The 17,131-nt window shown below is 41.2% G+C and overlaps 1 protein-coding gene across 1 annotated transcript; it reads left to right on the top strand.

Annotated features, from left to right (window-relative positions):
* The first annotated feature begins 177 nt into the window (after positions 1 to 177).
* fancb (FA complementation group B) lies at positions 178 to 11,333 on the top strand. The gene is made up of 8 exons (XM_033617304.2): positions 178 to 1,182; positions 1,272 to 1,427; positions 1,530 to 1,619; positions 3,120 to 3,248; positions 4,090 to 4,265; positions 6,867 to 7,300; positions 7,380 to 7,620; positions 9,873 to 11,333. The coding sequence occupies exons 1-8, from the start codon at positions 274 to 276 to the stop codon at positions 10,279 to 10,281; spliced, it is 2,544 nt and encodes an 847-aa protein (XP_033473195.2). The 5' UTR covers positions 178 to 273; the 3' UTR covers positions 10,282 to 11,333.
* Positions 11,334 to 17,131: the final 5,798 nt, after the last annotated feature.

The following is a 17,131-nucleotide window of genomic DNA, read 5'->3' as shown; positions in this document are numbered from 1 at the left end:
TTGCCAACTCTTACCCACAATGCACCTGGGCTGACAGGAAGCGTTCAATCTCAGTTGGCGCGCCGGTATGAGTGTGCAACAGTCGCTATGAGACGTTGAATACAGCGAAATGTCGCTCTCACGAGTACATTTAGCAACCAGTCGACCATATGTACACCTTAGTGAGACTTCTGACACGCAAGTGACAGCTCCAAGCTTTCTAATAACGTAAAGTGAAGCTGTCAATAAGGAGGAATCGAACCGGGTAGGCACACGAAGCTTCCCTATTGCATAATGGAGAGATTGCCCTCGGAAGATTTGTATCTAAATCCCCATCGGCTTTCCCTGTGTGGAAAGATAATCTCGTTTAACTGCAAACGAGCCTCAGCCACAAATGACAGCGAAAAGACCGAGTTAATATTCCACCGCCTCTCGTTTGAACGGGAAGACAGCGCGTTCGTGAAGGCAGCTGATGGAGCAGCTGTCATCAGCAGGAGGAGATCAGCGCATGTGGATATTGTGAAATGTAAATGGGCCGTTAATGTTCAGAGCAGAGTCACCGCAGCGTGTGTTTTAGTGACAAAGAAGAGTGAGAAGGGGGAGAGCTTCCAGTATAGTCTCCTCACACTGAGCAGCTCAAACCGACTGGAGCCCTGCATTGAGTTTAAACTCCCTTATCAAATGAGGGAGTGTGCGTCCATCCTCCAGGGCCCCACAGTGTTGTGGAGCCATGGTGGTAATGTCTTCTATGCATCTCTGCAGGCAGGAGAGGTCAGAAAGGTGCCCATTCAGTTATCCCACATTGTTATTGGAGAGCTTCCCCTCTACAAAGAGCAGCTATTTGTTCTTGGATTGCAAAACCTTTCAGAACAGCCCACAAGCCAAACCCTGGGCTATTTTGTGGAGAGTGGACAAGTGTTTGATGGCACCATGATGTTGCCTCATCCCTATATTTGCATCACAAGGTGCATCCTGGTGCTGTCAGCGGAAAAAGTGGATGACATGCTGAAATCTACTGTGGTTGCAGCAACGTCTAATCAGCAACTTGTTTATTTTGAGGATGGCATCGTGAAAGACGTGCGCCAGCTCCCCTTTGAGCAACCTGAAAATATTCAAGTGGTCCACACAGGAAGAAATGGCAGCCTGTTTGTCGTATCGTTTCACCAGGGGCATGTTTGTGTTTTGTGGAAGGAAACATTTCAGGTTAAGTGAGGTTTCGATATCTATCCTTAAAGCTTTACTTTCAGTTTGCAGTTTTTTATAAGTCTGCTTTGTTTAACTGTCTTTCCCAGATAGCCTCCCACTGGTCAGGTGTCAGTTCTGTTCATGTGGATGACTTCCTGGGATGTGGAACAGACCAAATGCTGCTGGTTTTCGAGCATCAAGGCGTAACAGGACAGCCTTTGGAAAAATTCCTCCTCACTGACCTCTGCGGCATTTCATATTCTGTAAGGCATGAATTTTACTTCTCATGTGCAATACTACATATGTTTCCCTTGATAAAGTGAACATCTGAAGGCAGCATTACTTATTGTAAATACACATTTCAGCGTGGCCAGGACAGTGAAACACTAAAGACACCAACTCCTCCACCAGAGAACTGTCTCCTCACTCTTCGAGCTTTAGAGTCCAGACTACAGGTGAGCATCTATCAAGTATTTCTGGAGTGGCTGGGCAATAATTCACTATTAGCATAATCAGTTGAATGCCAAAAACATTACTACAGCATACTATTGTTTTACAAAATGTGAATAAAAAAAAGCCAAGCAGAAATAGACGAAATTATGTTATTAATGTTTTTGTGTGGATTTTTTTGTTTTTATTTTATTGAACATAGTTTGACTATTTAACATGTAGTTCTGCATACATTTGCCATATAGGGATGTGTTTACAATAGTTGACAGAAAAAGATTGCTTTGATACTGTGATAATGATTTAATTTAATCATTTTTTATTTATTTTACTTATTTATTTAACCTTAATTTAATCAGGAAGTCCCATTGAGATTGAACATCTCTTTTACAAGAGAGACCTGGTCAAGGTATCAGACAATCAAAACACATTTAAATTTGCAACAAATACTCAACTCAACTTTATTTATATAGCACCTTTCTCACAAACATGCAGGCCAAAGTGCAAAATTGAAACGACACAGACACAAAACAATAAAATATTAAAAAAGCAAACCAGGGCATCGGTGGCTTAGTGGTAGAGCAGGCGCCCCATGTACAAGGCTGTTGCTGCAGCGGCCCGGGTTCGAGTCCAGCCTGTGGCCCTTTGCTGCATGTCATCCCCCTCTCTCTCTCCCCCTTCACACTTAACTGTCCTGTCCATTAAAGGCAAAAAATGCCCAAAAAATATATTTAAAAAGCAAACCAACCAAAATAGAACAAATGAACAAAAAAGATGATCAAAACTCTATTACATATAAAGACTGTAAATAAATAAAACAAATGAATAGGAGAGATAAGGTAAAAACCAATGGTTAAAATTTAAAAGTCAAGACTGTAATGTTACTTCACATTAAGAGCTAATAAAGCTAACATATTCTAATATCCAGAAGTAGCGAATTCCACAGTTTAGGGGCGTAAATACAACATATAATGCAAAAATCCACAGCAAAACAAGTGGCCTCTCAAGAAAAATAAGCACGTGTCTCTGTCACCACATTCTTTATGACGCCCTTAAATTCATCAGTGGATTTAAGTGTTTCCGATTTTAGACGTTTTTGAAGATTGTTCCGTGTCCAAGGTGCAGAGTAGGAGAATGCAGTTTTCCCCAGATATGTTAAAACCTGGGGTTCATTAAAAAGCAACAGCTTGGAGCAGTGTGGCTGGTAATTATCAGAGCTTACACGCAGAAGGGTGCAGAGGTAGAAGTTTGCCCAATATTGCTTTATAGATAAAGAATGCAGTGATGGAGTGAGTGAGGGACAGTCATGATAAAATGTAGAGATGCATGGTATACTGAATCAAGGCTACGTAAAATGGAGCATTCTTGCTCTATCATGCTGCATAATAAATAATGTAATTGCTATTTAAATGATATTTTGGAAGAAAACTTCTTTTTCACCTCTCTGTTATTCAGTGCATGTTGAATTTATGATATATACTGTCACTCACATACAATCTGTTATGCAGAGTGGATTGAGCGTGCTTCAAGAGCTTCAACGAGAGGTGAGAATGAAGGACAGAGTTCTGCAGCAGTCAGTCCGAGCCCTCACCGATGTGGTCTCAGAAAGAGAGACTGTCCTCACCCAGCATGAGCAGGTACAGTACATGCTAGGAACTACAGTATACAACCATGAGTTTCTGCAAAGCACTGCCTGTGGTGTCGCAGTATTTAGCTAATTTGCCAGAGGCCTTGGAACTAATAAGACTCAAGTGTCAGCTGCCTTCCCTCTGGCACTGAGACAGGACAACATGAAGCCTTATGACAGGATATTGAGGGCATGCTGATGTTAGCTCTTGTAGATTCCAGTGGCATTTATGATAATGAAATGTCTGTAAAATGGTGTGCATTTAAATTCAGTTCACAATTTTAACATGGGCCACACATTATGTTAAAACAGTGAGGTATATCACTATAAGTCCCGCCCCTCTCCCCCTCAGCCTCTAAGGTTTCGCTCCAGCACTTGTCACTCACGCTGATAAGTTGTCATATTTGAAATGGCATCTTACATGAGGCTGATGCAACCAGCGTTCCTAATGCGGCCACAGGCATTGAGGAAGCAAACGCAGGCAGTGAAAACAAATGCCACAAATGTTTTGTTGTCTTCTCCTTTGTAACTCTAGATGGCGTTTCATGTTTTGAAATTCTTCGGCGCAGCTGATACTATTTCCTTGTGCTGTGGTCACAAGACATTCCTCGGATGTTGTGTGTGGCCCAGAACAAACTTTTTGAAAAACAAGCTTCAAATTCTAGGAATAATGAAACTGTATTTTGACAGAATGCATCACTGCAACACTTTTCGTCTTTAAGTAGTATTTGAAAAGAACAATACATGTGCACCGGATGGGTAAATTGAAATACCTGACATAAGCTGCTATTGCTGTCAATGCTGTCACACACTTGTCATCGCTGATTATAGTCTTTGCACTTTCTGTCCAGGAAGGCCTTATTGCTCTGTGGGACTGCGATGATGATGAGTCAAAGGACGAGGCCTCGGATGACAAGATGGAAGACATGCCAGCAGTGTCTTCAAAACCTCAAGTTGACAAGCTGTGGCATCGCATCGCTGAGGAGCGAATGGTCGTGGGAGTGATACTAACTACTGACAGCTCAGTGTAAACATGATTTGTTTTCTAATTGAAGCTGATCGTATGTTTGTCTGTGTGAAGAATGCGTGAGCTTTACGGAGCGAAGCATTCAGCCTTCGTAAATATGGCCCATTGAACATGACATTATCTAAACACTTCGGAGTGATTCTCCTAAAATGCTAATCCGCTTGATGTCTTGTCGGGTGTAATGAGTTCTGGTTGAGTGGATCTATGTATGTATGGTACTGATAAAGATGCAGGGAATGTTAGTATGGCGCTCCATGTTTAAGTCAAGTGAGATGTACTACTATCCAGCTGTCAGAGTGAATAATTGCGCCCTGATTTGATCGTCAGAACTGAAACAGTATGGTGCCATTGGTTGAGGTGGACTGATCATATTGAGTAATCAATTTCCGCTTGACTTCAAAGACCTTAGAGGGATAGTTTTTCAAGTAGGGTTGTGTGAGGTACTTGTTCATAGTCAATGTGTTACATACAGTAGATGGTGCTTGTACAGCTGTGGATGGGGGGAGCAGAAAAACCTATTTTGTCCACCTAAAAAAGTCTTAGCATGTGCTATATTTAGGATATTTTAACAGCTTTACCTTGATGTAGACAGCCCTTTCTGATGGGGGAAGCCATTAACAGTGATTCCCAATCTATGCTCTTGTCAAAGTCACCAGACTCTATCGACAAAGACAGTAATTATACAGGATTCCCACAGTCATGGAATTCCTAAGAAAGTTTTGAATTTAGAAAATTGTTTTCCAGGTCTGGAAATAGTTTGGAATTAACAGCAAGTTTTAGAAAAGCTTAGGATATACATGGTTTAGAATACGTTCATAAAAATCCTAAAACATGTCCAACCTTAAGTGAAATGCATTCCTTTTATTACTAATTGAAAATCTATTGCTGTGCTGCGTGACCATTGAAACATCACTAGTATCACGTGATACACATTGGCGTATGGAGCTAGTTGGCGATAGGATTGTCTAACATGCAAGTAAAGTTAGCTGTTTGCTTATTCACAAATGCCCAGGAAGTACAAGTTTAATAATGGATGACAAATATAATACATGGCTTAAGAAAGAGGCAGACCCCAGCAGCACTGGACTATGCACCAAAAGTTTTGATGTTTTGGTGCAAATTAGTTTTGATTAGTGACCAAAATTAGTTGTAAGGAAAGTGTACATATCTCTCTACATTTGGAAATGCACCCTACTTCAAATCGCTTGTTGTCAGAGAGATGTCCAGGCAGTCTATTTAAGACTACTTAAGGTTATGTAAATGGGGTAAAATATTATTGAAATTTAAGGAAAAGTTTTGAAAATTCATCGGCAAAAGCAGCTGTGGCGGCTGTGGCTCAGGGGTTAAAACAGGTCATCCATCAGGAGTATCAGCCATCAGGAGTAACAGAGATTCAATTCGCGACTCCTCCAGTCTGCAGGTTGAAATATCCTTGGGCAAGATACTGAACCCCATGTTACTCCTGATGGCTGTTCTATTGGTGTGTGAGTGTGTTAAAGCTGTGTAGCAGGTCGCACCTCATATGGTAGCCTCAGCCACCAGTGTGTGAATGTGACTTGTAGTGTAAAAAGACTGGAAAGGCTCTATGCATGTGCAAGTCCATTACCATTTACCGAAAGTGCACAGGAACCCTGATTTCTGCTCGCTGAACAAAGCAGCTGCTGGTCCACCGCTGCCTCAGTCACTTAGGTAGTTTGCTTTGTTGTGTGGCTTTGGTGAATCCAAACTAACCCTTTAAAACACCAAAGTAACACATTAAAACAACCAGTAGTTCCTTTGTTCGGTAATATAAAATAACTGTTTTTCTCAATGGAATCTGGCTTTGAAAACAGAAATGCAATGGCTTCAGTTCCCCATCAAAAATCGCCATCTGGCGGCAAGATAATACGTTGAAAATATTCTAAATGTAGCATACACTTGACCTGATATTGGTGTTTTTTAGATGGGACTTTTTAAAGTGGCTTCAATTATTTTTTTGCTGATCCATCCACAGCAGTACATTAGCTTCTGTGGTGGTACTCCTGCCCGCTTCTCATACATCTACTGTATGTAATACACTCAGAATAAATAAGTGCCTCATACAACCCCTCTTCAAAAGATTCAAACTATTCCTCTGAGGTCTTCTTTCATGATTAAATCAATCCCAGCCTCTCAATCTCTGTAAACAAATAGCTCTAACTAAATAAAGATGTTTTTTGCCTCTTTGATTGCCCCCAGCTTTATATGAATCCCTCAAAGGCAGATGCAGGGTGGCTAGGTGGTCACCATGGCAACAAGTATTTAATAACTCCCCAAGCTCCTTTTGTGGGAACAAGAAGCTATCACATTCTTCCATCCACCTGTTCCTTTTTTTTTTATTTGAGAACATGTGGAAGAAAACCACTTCTGGCATGATTGCCTCAAGAGCCCATATATTGCTGGTTTGATTGGTGCACTTGTCTGGTTGATGTCATTTCACCACCTGGAGATATCAGGGCTGTTAATCAGTTCACAAGCAGTCACACGTTCAGTCACACACACTCATTTTGTATTTTTTTTTAACTGATTATCTACTGTCTATGTGATATCTGATTGTTAGTGATGTGTTATTTTTTGCTCCAGACCAGTGGCCAGTGTGAGCTTATCCATCCTGACACTGATGGGTCAGAGCTCAACGCCTGCAGTCATCCAGACCCAGAGCCAAGTGTTCTGGCTCCCCGCGCCCTGCTCCTCATCATCCTCCTCCTCCTCTGCCTCCCCCTCCTCTGCCTCCACATTCTCAGAGCCCGCAGCCAAAAGAAGCAAGCAGCACAGTGTCGGCAGACCCAATGATCTCAACACATGCAGACTGGCTGTGACTGCTGTGACCAGGCTGACACCTCTGTTGAACTCTGGCAGTGTCAAGTGCCGTGTCGTGCTCCATTACGTCCAGAGACAAGATGCTTTTGCCCTCATGAGCAACCCAACACCGGCCGTCCTGCACTGTGGTCAAGTTGCTTTAGACATTCACGGTGATTTCCACACCCAACTGTTGAAAAACCCTGAACTCAAAACAGGTAAAATCACAAATGCCTACGACTTCAGATTTAAATTCTGACTCACAGATGTTCATTAGTGTCTTCTTTCTGTACCCAGATGAGGTTAAAGAGGACTTGCTGAGTCTGATGGCGGTGCTGGATCACTGGGTCTTCCACATAGACTCTCCTGATCACAGCTTAGGTGACATAGATGGCTGGATTCAGAAAAGAGTGGGTTGTAAGAGGATAGAAGTGAGCCCACAGTATCTACTGTTAAAATCTTCAGGACCATCTGCTTTCATGCTGCTGCACTGGCACCAGATAACCCCTTTCCAGGGGGAACTGTCTGTCCACTCCAGGTAAATATTTTTTATTTACAGATAACTGTGTGATGGCTTTATTCCTGACCTCAGAGGTGTAGATGTTGATTGATAGTGTCGAGTTTTGGCCATAATCATGACCAGTTCACAAAGTGAAAGGATGTATTTTTTATCTTTAAGTTATAGGTGCCAGGGAGACTTTTCTTGTAAGTGGGTGTTACTTACCAAAATCATTGTGTGTTACCTTGAGGTCTAACAAAGATATTGAATCCATTTCTTTCCTTTTTGGAATATTCTGAAACCTGCATTGGCTATGTTTGCATGCACACACATATTCCACCATCGTCACAAATGTGACAATATTCTGAATTTGATAAGGGTCATGTAAAAAGCGTATTCCGCATGGATATTACAAATTAGGCCTTTTTCCGAAAGAAGCATTTTTCGATAACTGCGATAGCTGCTGTGTGTCAGGTTTTAGGAGCATTCTCTGGACATGTATACAGCGCATTCGGAATGTGCGTCTCAACTGGCGCTTATACCTCATTTGCTGACACACAGCGTTTTGCCTGTTTACAGTCAGCTCTGTGCATTGTCATGGATGCATTGTACAAAGACCAACTAGCCAACAGTTTGCAAGGTGAATGCCCAAAAGAAAAGAGAGACACACCTACTTTTAAACATTGTAAAGACTTGGAGATCAACAGGTTTTTTGGATATGTGCAAATATCCCAATGCTGACCTTTTTAAGAACTTTGTGTGACGGAAAGAGAGAGGCTGTGTTTGTTGAACAAGTTGGCCAACTATGGTAAGCTTCTGGCAAAGTACAAAACAAATAAGTCTGCACACCATGTAGCTCCCGTTTAGAGGGATTTTAATGCAGAGTGACATTCCGAGCCACATATCACTTCCTCAAACTTCTGATACATGACAGAAAGTTGCCATATTAAATACCCGTAGTGCTGCCTGAGGCAGTCATGTGACATGCCACACCTGTAGCCCATATTTATAATGAAAATAAACCAAGGGAAAAAAAAATGTACCTGTATATCCCAATATGGTACCAAAGCTACTTAAGAGGATCTAGTTAAGTGGCCGTCATACATACGTCAAAAACACATCTTGATATGTCACAGTATATATACACGCCACGCATAGAAATAAAGGTACATGATGAAAAAACATATATACAAATATACAGCTATAGAATTACAGCATTACAAGAATGGTCTAATGTCAAATCCCTCAATGGGGCCTTTAGGGGCCAAAGTGCCTAATTTATGTATCCAGAAGAGTTCACATTTAGTCGAACAAGTCGGCCAACTGTGGAAAACGTCCCATCAAAATTTCCATTCTGATGAAAAAAAGCAAAATGGCACATTTCCATATTTAAACGTGATAACCTGCATGTTAGGACACATTAATCACTGTGCATGGCTGCATGTTAATAGGAATATCAGTGGAATGTTCATTTTCATTAGCCATTTAAACAGAAGGGCAAAAAAACAAATTTTCTGTGCATGTAAAAATAGTCATTGCTACACCTATATTTATTTGCAGTCTAATTCTTCCCTACCTTTGCTGCCTCTTTGTTGCATCTGTTGGTGCACAATAGCCACTTGTAGAACAGTGGAATAGTGTAAAGCCATCAGCAGGAGTGTGTTTTGCATCACCCACGTGCATGTGTGTCCTTGTGCTTGAGAACAAACACAACGGGGGGCACCTGCTCCAAAAAAACCCCTGCTCTTTAGAAGTCAGAAACTCCACAGAGTACCTTTTAGTCATCTTATTTTGACATTTATATTGTCTGGATGCCATTTTCTTATCTTTTATTTTTTATGAGCAACTTTCTTTGGCATGATTTAAAGTGTTACATGCTGCTAATTTAATTTGTGACTTGTTACTTAAAGTGAGAAAAACACAAAATGCTTTGTCCAACAGAGAGATTTTCTTTTTGTTTTGTTCACTGCTCTCTTCAAACACTACTACCGGGGGTACTCTTGAATTATTCATTTTATTTAAAAGAACTAAGGAAGGTGGTAGAAGTGGGCACTGCTCAATTTATATTAATGGATTCAAAGTTGACAAGGCTTTGAAGTTGACTAGGAAGCACGTCCAAGTGATAGTCCACTGAATATCAAAGTGATTAGGATTCTCTGGCAAGCCGAGCACTTAGAAGTACAAATTCTGCAAATAAACTCTGCACAGGTAGGCGGGAGGGAAGCAGCTGAGAAGTGACAGCAATTCTAAAAAGACATGAAACTTAACATGCAATTTGTGGTTCTGTTCAGCCAGTTACAGATGCTCCAGTTTCTGGACTCTCTCTTGGCCTACCTCCCTGCATCCAGCTCCATCCAGCCTGTCAAAGGTACAAGAGGACAGGGTGCAGCTCAGGTACTTTCTCTGGCACTGGAGAAAGAGGTGGTGTCTCTCAGGGAGTGTGTGTCATCACTACTTTGTGAAGGAGAAGAGGAAGAGAGGATGATCGTTGGACATGAGGAGACCCCCGAGCCAGGGTCTGTAGAGGGGCTCCAGAGGTGCAGAGATATGTTTCAAAAGGACGTGGAGAGGAGCAGGATGAGGTTGAGCCCCCTGGTGGATGTGGGCAGGTATCGTAAGCTAACCCAAAACATGTCCAAAGTCCAGCTTGATGGGGATTTGGCAGCTCTCTTGGACACTCAGAGAACTTTGCTCAGCTGAAATGCTGCAGATGTTGTTGCTGGAAATTATTAACGGGAAAAGAAGCCAACTCTTTAATTGTGTGTTGTGTCGAGTGGACTGATTAAAAAGTCGGGCATTATGTATGCTCGGCACATTTCACCTATACTGAGAGCTGTCCCTGTTGCCGGCTTGGTGTTGTCTCTGCTGAGCTGTGTGTGTCAGCTCCCTCAGACTCTCGGGCTTTACATCTCTCTGCTGGCATGTAGAGCCTCAGCCTGTTTCCACTATCTCACCCCCTGGGTTTCACAGCCTTAATCTATTACTGATGCGATACCGCTCATCGTATTCTTCTGCTCGTGTCCCTTTAAACCCTCTATGTTCAAAAACGCTCTTTAATGTCTGTCGCCGCTGTGTGCTGTTCAATAGGAGACCACTTTCATGTCGGAGTGGGAAACTGTTTGTGTTCTGAATAAAGGCAACAACATGATTGTAGAGCAACGGGGTTATACATCTGCTCAGTGACAGGAGTTGACTGAAAGCTTTTAGTGGTACTTTTCCCTCGTGCTTCAGTTATTTTCCTGTTAAACGCTGTAAATAGAAAAGGAGTATTTGGGTGCTGTTTCTCCGGTGACGCTGCACAAGCTGTTAAAATGCAGTTTGTCCAAGTAAACATCAAATCCTACTTCAAAGGGCCCCGGCTTTACTGGATACATGAGGTCTGTGGCAGCTTGGCCAGTAGTGTTTGCTAAAATGGTTTTATTTTTCTTCTCCCAGTAGGGGCCGAAAAATGAGGATGTGCATTTTGTTTGCTCCGGGAGCTACTCCATCTGTGTGTTGTAGTCAGTCTGAGGAGAGATAAACTCCCCCTCTTTTACATCTTTAACATGCCTCCTTCATTGCAAGCTTTCACTGGTCTCACTGCCACAGGACTCCCTTAAATATAGCTGAAGCAAAATTAACTTTAAAGCAAGTGATTCCTAATGTGTTACTTTATGATTGTAATGGTGCCGTGAGTTAATGAAACGTTACAGAAGTGCACAATATATTTCTGTCTTGTTAAGATGGAAATAAAGCTCCTGTTTTTTTCTAAATACCTTTTTTATTGAGCAGATATATTTCACATACATTTCACTGGTGCATTCAAGACTCATTTTCACTGTTCGCCGTATGATGCACGCAGCATTTTGAAGCCAGGAAATTAAATAAAGTAATAGGCTCAGAGCTGATAAAAAGAAATATCTAAATAAATCATAATGAGAATTCAAGAAAAAACTTTTTTTTTTCTGTCATCCCTCGCATACAATAAACAGCCAGACTCCCAGTCACCTTTTTCTGGCTGCGACACAAACACCCCTGTCATTTCTAGCACAGAACGAGAACTGTGAATTCCTTACTGGAAATAACACGGGGTAGAGAGCCGGAGAGAAATGGATCACATGTGAAAACGAAAATTCAATTGTATTGGTGTTCCCTTAAAGCCCTGACTGCCACCCAGAGTAAAATATATGGTTTGTCATCCCATTATTGTCTGTTAACTTCCATTAACTCTGAGTGGTGGAAGGAGGCTGCAGGGTTTCTACCCTCCACCGAAGTCCACTCACTTTAATGGGGAATGAGACGTGAATGAATAATGCTGTGATATGAAACACCCCAGACATGAAACCCTACATCCCAGCGAGGTTGTTCATGTAGACGAGTTGACAGTTGATAGATTCATGCATCTTTTGACACCTTTGTGGATGCCAGCAATCTGCTGTCACCACTTTTGGCAGTCCGTTGCCTTGAGGAAATGATAAAAAATTGCCTCTTTTTTTTTTCTTTTTTTCTTTAAATGGTCATGGCAAATGGAATAATTAAACTGTAAGTAAAAATTAAAAACATATATAATAAATAAGATTAAATAGAATAAAATAAGTGATAAAATAAAATAAATGGAATAAATTAAATATGATAAAATAAAATAAAAACTACTTTCTATCACAAAAAAATAGTTTTTAATCTCATAGTTATAATTAAATATTTCGTAATCTTTTAATACTATTTCAGGGTTTTAACAGAATCAAAACTTTTACTTAGGCATTTTTGTCACAACTATCTTTCCATCTATTTTCTTTTTCCTCGGCCAATGGGACAGCAATACTTTTGTTTTTAAATATAATTATAATGAATCAGTCCTGAATTTATTGGCCATATAAAAGTTCATATTCATAATTGAGGAGTTTGAGTTGGAGATTGAAACTCAACATTTTATGTATGTAGATATATGACACTTTTATTTCTGCATTTGCAAATATGAGCGATGTTAACAAACATTTACCAACATGTACCCTCACTACAGGGTGTCTGCAGGACCATAAAAAGTCTTAAAATGTCTTAAATTCAGGTTCATAAATATTAGCCCTTAAAAGTCATTAAAGGAGCTATATGTAAGAAATCTAAAGCAAATAGTCGTAAAATCCTCCTAATATGTCACAGAGGATAAGGAATAATGTTCATATAACATACTGATCTCACAGACAACAATAGTACAGCCAGAATATTCGCATTTAAAAAAATATTTTACAGTGTGCAAATCATGTTTATGTTTTGAATTTGTGTTTTGGCCTGTTGCGCCACCCACTGCCGTCTACCAGTCACACAGTCAGTAGAGTCTCAGCATCAGTTACAGTTACAACTGAGCTACAGCAGCACGGCAAGCAGCATTAGCAGTGTCCCGGTACATAACATTAGCAGCCGGCTCCTCCGCTGTATCCCGGCAGCAGCGTTAGCAGCAGAGAAGCCGGACTTGCTCAAATGGTGCACTGGAAAACCGAAGATCACGGACGCGGCGACACAGCCCTGCCACGGCAGCCGTCCACGGGCAAACAAATCAGTCTCCAGCGTGCCGCTGTCCAGCAACCTCGAATCTGTAGGGGAGGGGGGGCGGACACGACTCGCGGCAGTATTTTGAATTTGAGTGCAGTAACCGTTTTGGCCACATTCTTACATACAGCGCCTTTAAATAGTCTTAAATTTGAATTTGTGAGGTTCTAATTGACGCAAATATTTTATCCAATTTTATTTATCCACCTTTAAGTTCTTTTTGTCCAGATGGATTGTGCTCTTCTGCGTGGAAGTCCACATTTCTGATCTTACAAGTCTTTAAAACCACCACTCAACATAAAACTGTCTTTGAAAGTCAAAGTAAAAGCCAACCCAGATTATGGTCTTGCACCTGACTGTGTATTAAACATGTTAAATTGTCTGAGAGTAACAGGAGGTTACAGTTTTATGTTTTATTTTTTTGCCCTGGTGGTTTAATTGAATTGCAGATTGCGCCTTTAATAATATGTTAAAACATCCATAATGATGAATGGTGCTGCTAAGCCATGTTTATATTGATGGTGTGTGATGAGGGCACTGGTGTGGTGTTTGTCTGCAGTCGACCGATTTTGGTCGGGTCAGTCCTCTGGACTCTGGAAACTCAGTGGGTCAACCAAATGAAGTGGGCGGCCATTGATTGCATCTACAACGCAAGGCATAGTGCACAGCCCACATACAGTACAGTAGTGTGCATGGTTCTGTATGCAGAGAGCTAACACTGTGGTTTGAAAACAAAAAAATACCTGTGAGTAAACAACCTTTAATATTTATGCTTCTTTCCATGTGGAAATTTTTTCAGAACATCTCACCAATATATGTAATTGGAGGTGTCTAATAACAGGTTGTATCTTTTGCCCATCCTCTAGCACAGTTTTATGAAGCCCTTAGGCATAATACAGACATTATACAGGCTCCAAACACAGTAATGCTTCTTTAATATGCCAGGCTACTTATTTATATCATGTAACCTTGGAACATGCAGGCCGACGAACTTGATTCTACAAGAAATTCTTATCACAAGGTCCGCTTACTTGCTTTCAACCACATCATATGGCCTTCCTCAGCAGATAGAGTTGCTCAGTTGTCATGGAGATGGTTAGCCAAACTGAAGTTGTGGTTTTCAAATGCTGCTACATTTTAAAATGGCCCCCGGAGACACTAGGTTCTCCCTGATTATAGACAAGGCTACCTTAAGCTATCAGAGAGGAGTAAAGATCAATACTACCAGCCTGCGGATGATCTCACAGCAACTGAGAATATTTCTGTTGCCGGAGCACCACGTTTCACAGCATTCACACCACTTCATATCCCATACATAACACTAGCTCACGCTCACACCAGCACACCCAGTGCTTGTGTTGTTGTTTGAAGAGTGCCACGGATGCATAATCCTCTGAATAATCTGTACAGAAAATAGCGGAATACGCCGCTGGTTTTATTATTACTTTAATAAAGTAGGAATAAATGTTTAATTTAGTGTAGGGTTCATGTTCAGGCATAAGAGACACACTTTGGGCCAAATCATGCTCCAATGTTCTCAACTCCATTAATTTCCCGCTTTTCTCTCACACTGGCCTTCTCAATTGCTGTGCTGTTGCTATAGCAACCCTCATTTCTCGCCTCTCTCAGACCTCACAAAGCAGCCTCCCCTAAACCTTAATGAATGATGGAAAGTTGTTTTTCCTCTTAAACACAATTATAAGCTGCAAATTATTTTCCTTTCATAAGCCGTCATACTGAACTTGATTGCATAAAGGCTATTGCAATCCCTGCATATTCAAACGGCAATAATAATGAACAGTGATTTAAGGCTGTGTCAGGCAAATAGATGGTATTTCCATGCTGGGATTTGTATTATTGATTAGTTAATAATCCCTGTGTGTTGTGCATTAAAAATGTGGTTAGATGATTCATGCGGCCTTCTCAATAAACCTACCACAGGCTACGTATTATTCATCTTTTAGATAAATATAAGATTGATGGATCCTGGTGTTCCCCACATCACCACAATGAATAGCATTATTAGTGGGATAATGTAATTACAGGATATCGAGAGCTGATGTGGCCTCTCCTGTCTCTTTAAGGGTGATATATTTGGGTTATTTATGCAGTAACAACAGGTGGAAATGGACTGTTACTCAGGATGTAGAGCAGGTCGTCCTTTAAAAGCAACAGAACTGTTTTCTTTCTAGACCAACACATTCTCACTCCAACCTTGTCACTTATTGACGTTTAGTCATGGACTTTCAGTGTCCAGATATGACATGCAAGGTACCCTGGGTGCGTTGGTTGTTAACATTCTGGGACACCGTGTCAAGTTCTGTCTGTTACATGCTTCTTTCAAAATACACTTCTGTTTTCACAGGAATTTACAGTTTACACACACTCTTTCAAAATAAACGCACTATGTCAGTACAACACCGCAAACTGATGTTTGTTTTTTTTTTCCTCCAACAACTAACGTGGTTAGATTTTGGAAAAAAAAATAGGGTTTGACTTTACAATCTGACGGGACGCGGACATCGCTGTCCTGGGCAAAAGTGCGGTGTTTGTTGGACGCATCCACCACCCCTTAGACCCGCCCTACTTAGACTTTCACAGCCTTAACTTTCGTCCTTGCCTTACGTGTTTCCCCCTGATGCCGCCGAGCACTGTTAAACTATAACAGTGACCGGCCGCGTATCATGCCGATGTTAAAGGACAGCTTTTTCCGTTGGTTTCTGACACCAAAAGTCCCTACCCAAGCACCAGATTTCAATGACTTCGGAGTGAGACCGGGTTGTCTAGACAACTACATCTGCCAATCGTGTCAACATGCAGAAGGAAGTGTGCATCTACTGCTAGCTCACCTAGCACCACTGAGCTAGCTAACATTACAGATCACCCAAGGACAATAGCATTAATGTTTACATCTCGTACAGTCACAATCACGAGCCTCTCGTCCATGAGTAGATGCACACTTCCTTCGGCACAATGATAACAGTTGGGAGGTGTAGTCATGGGCAGATTATGAGACAATGGGCCCCTGAGCACAGATATGCAAAAGGCCCCACCACCTTTCCTACACAAGAGCAAGAAACAGAATTTTTGGTAGTTAAGCTTTTTATTTATTTATTTATTTATTGATTTTTATTAATGGTTTTGTGTCTTTACAATGTTTTTTGTCTTTTTTTTTGTCTTTGTTTGGTCGTTTTGTGTCTCTCTGACGTAATTTTGGGTCTTTTTTGGTACTTTTGTGTCTTTTTGTTGCTGTTTTGCCACTTTTGTAGTACTTGTGTCTATTAACAGTTCCTTTGCATCCTCCTATAGTCATTCTGAGTCTCCTCTTGGTCGATATGTGCCTTTGCCCCGTAGGCTCGTTCAGTAATCCTTAAGATTGTAGCTCAGTAAAGAGAAAATAGTCCCTACATGAAACTGCTCACAAGTTCTGTGGATTATCTTGGGTAACTGGGTCATGACTTCTGGAAAGAGACATTGCTGTTAAGTTTTTCAAATGTATTTTTTGGCACTGAGCACCACAAGCTGAGTGCCATTTAGTTCCATTATATCCAAGAGAAGGCAGACATGTCTATGGATGATATCTCCAACACTCGGCAACACACACCAAAACAATCTAGACTGATAAATAGCACTACAGGTAAGACTTAAAATATGTATGTTTGACTTTGGGATGAACTGTTTCTTTAATCAAGTTTGGTGGTTTCTGGCTCTGCATGTTGAAAAAGGCCAGGCCTGCTCTGCCGCAGTTGCTGACGGTGCAGCTCCATCATCATCATCTGTGTATGCATGTGTGTGCGAGTAAATGAGAGGAAGGGGCAACTTGTAAAGTGCGTTGTCTTGTAAGGTAGAGTGGCACTATATAAATGCAGGGCACTTAGAAGCACCTTTTATTTACAAAATATCTAATACAATACCTCCCTTGTGTATAGATGCCATGCCAATATTTTTCATTCAACTGGTAGCTCAGCCCCAGCTGATGGAATCTCAGTGCTACAGTGTGAAGTCCATTATCATGCATTAATGGGAA

This window comes from Epinephelus lanceolatus, chromosome 14 (genome assembly GCF_041903045.1).
Source record: "Epinephelus lanceolatus isolate andai-2023 chromosome 14, ASM4190304v1, whole genome shotgun sequence".
Classification (NCBI taxonomy): domain Eukaryota; kingdom Metazoa; phylum Chordata; class Actinopteri; order Perciformes; family Serranidae; genus Epinephelus; species Epinephelus lanceolatus.
The sequence above is the reverse complement of the archived record's forward strand: the minus strand, read 5'-3'. Positions and strand labels throughout refer to the sequence as shown.

Excerpts from the sequence above, each read along its gene's own strand:
- fancb (XM_033617304.2), top strand. The coding sequence starts at position 274 with ATGGAGAGATTGCCCTCGGAAGATTTGTATCTAAATCCCCATCGGCTT. Across the intron at positions 4,266-6,866 it reads CTAACTACTGACAGCTCAGT|ACCAGTGGCCAGTGTGAGCT; the intron begins GTAAACATGATT and ends TTTTTGCTCCAG. Across the intron at positions 7,621-9,872 it reads GAACTGTCTGTCCACTCCAG|CCAGTTACAGATGCTCCAGT; the intron begins GTAAATATTTTT and ends GGTTCTGTTCAG.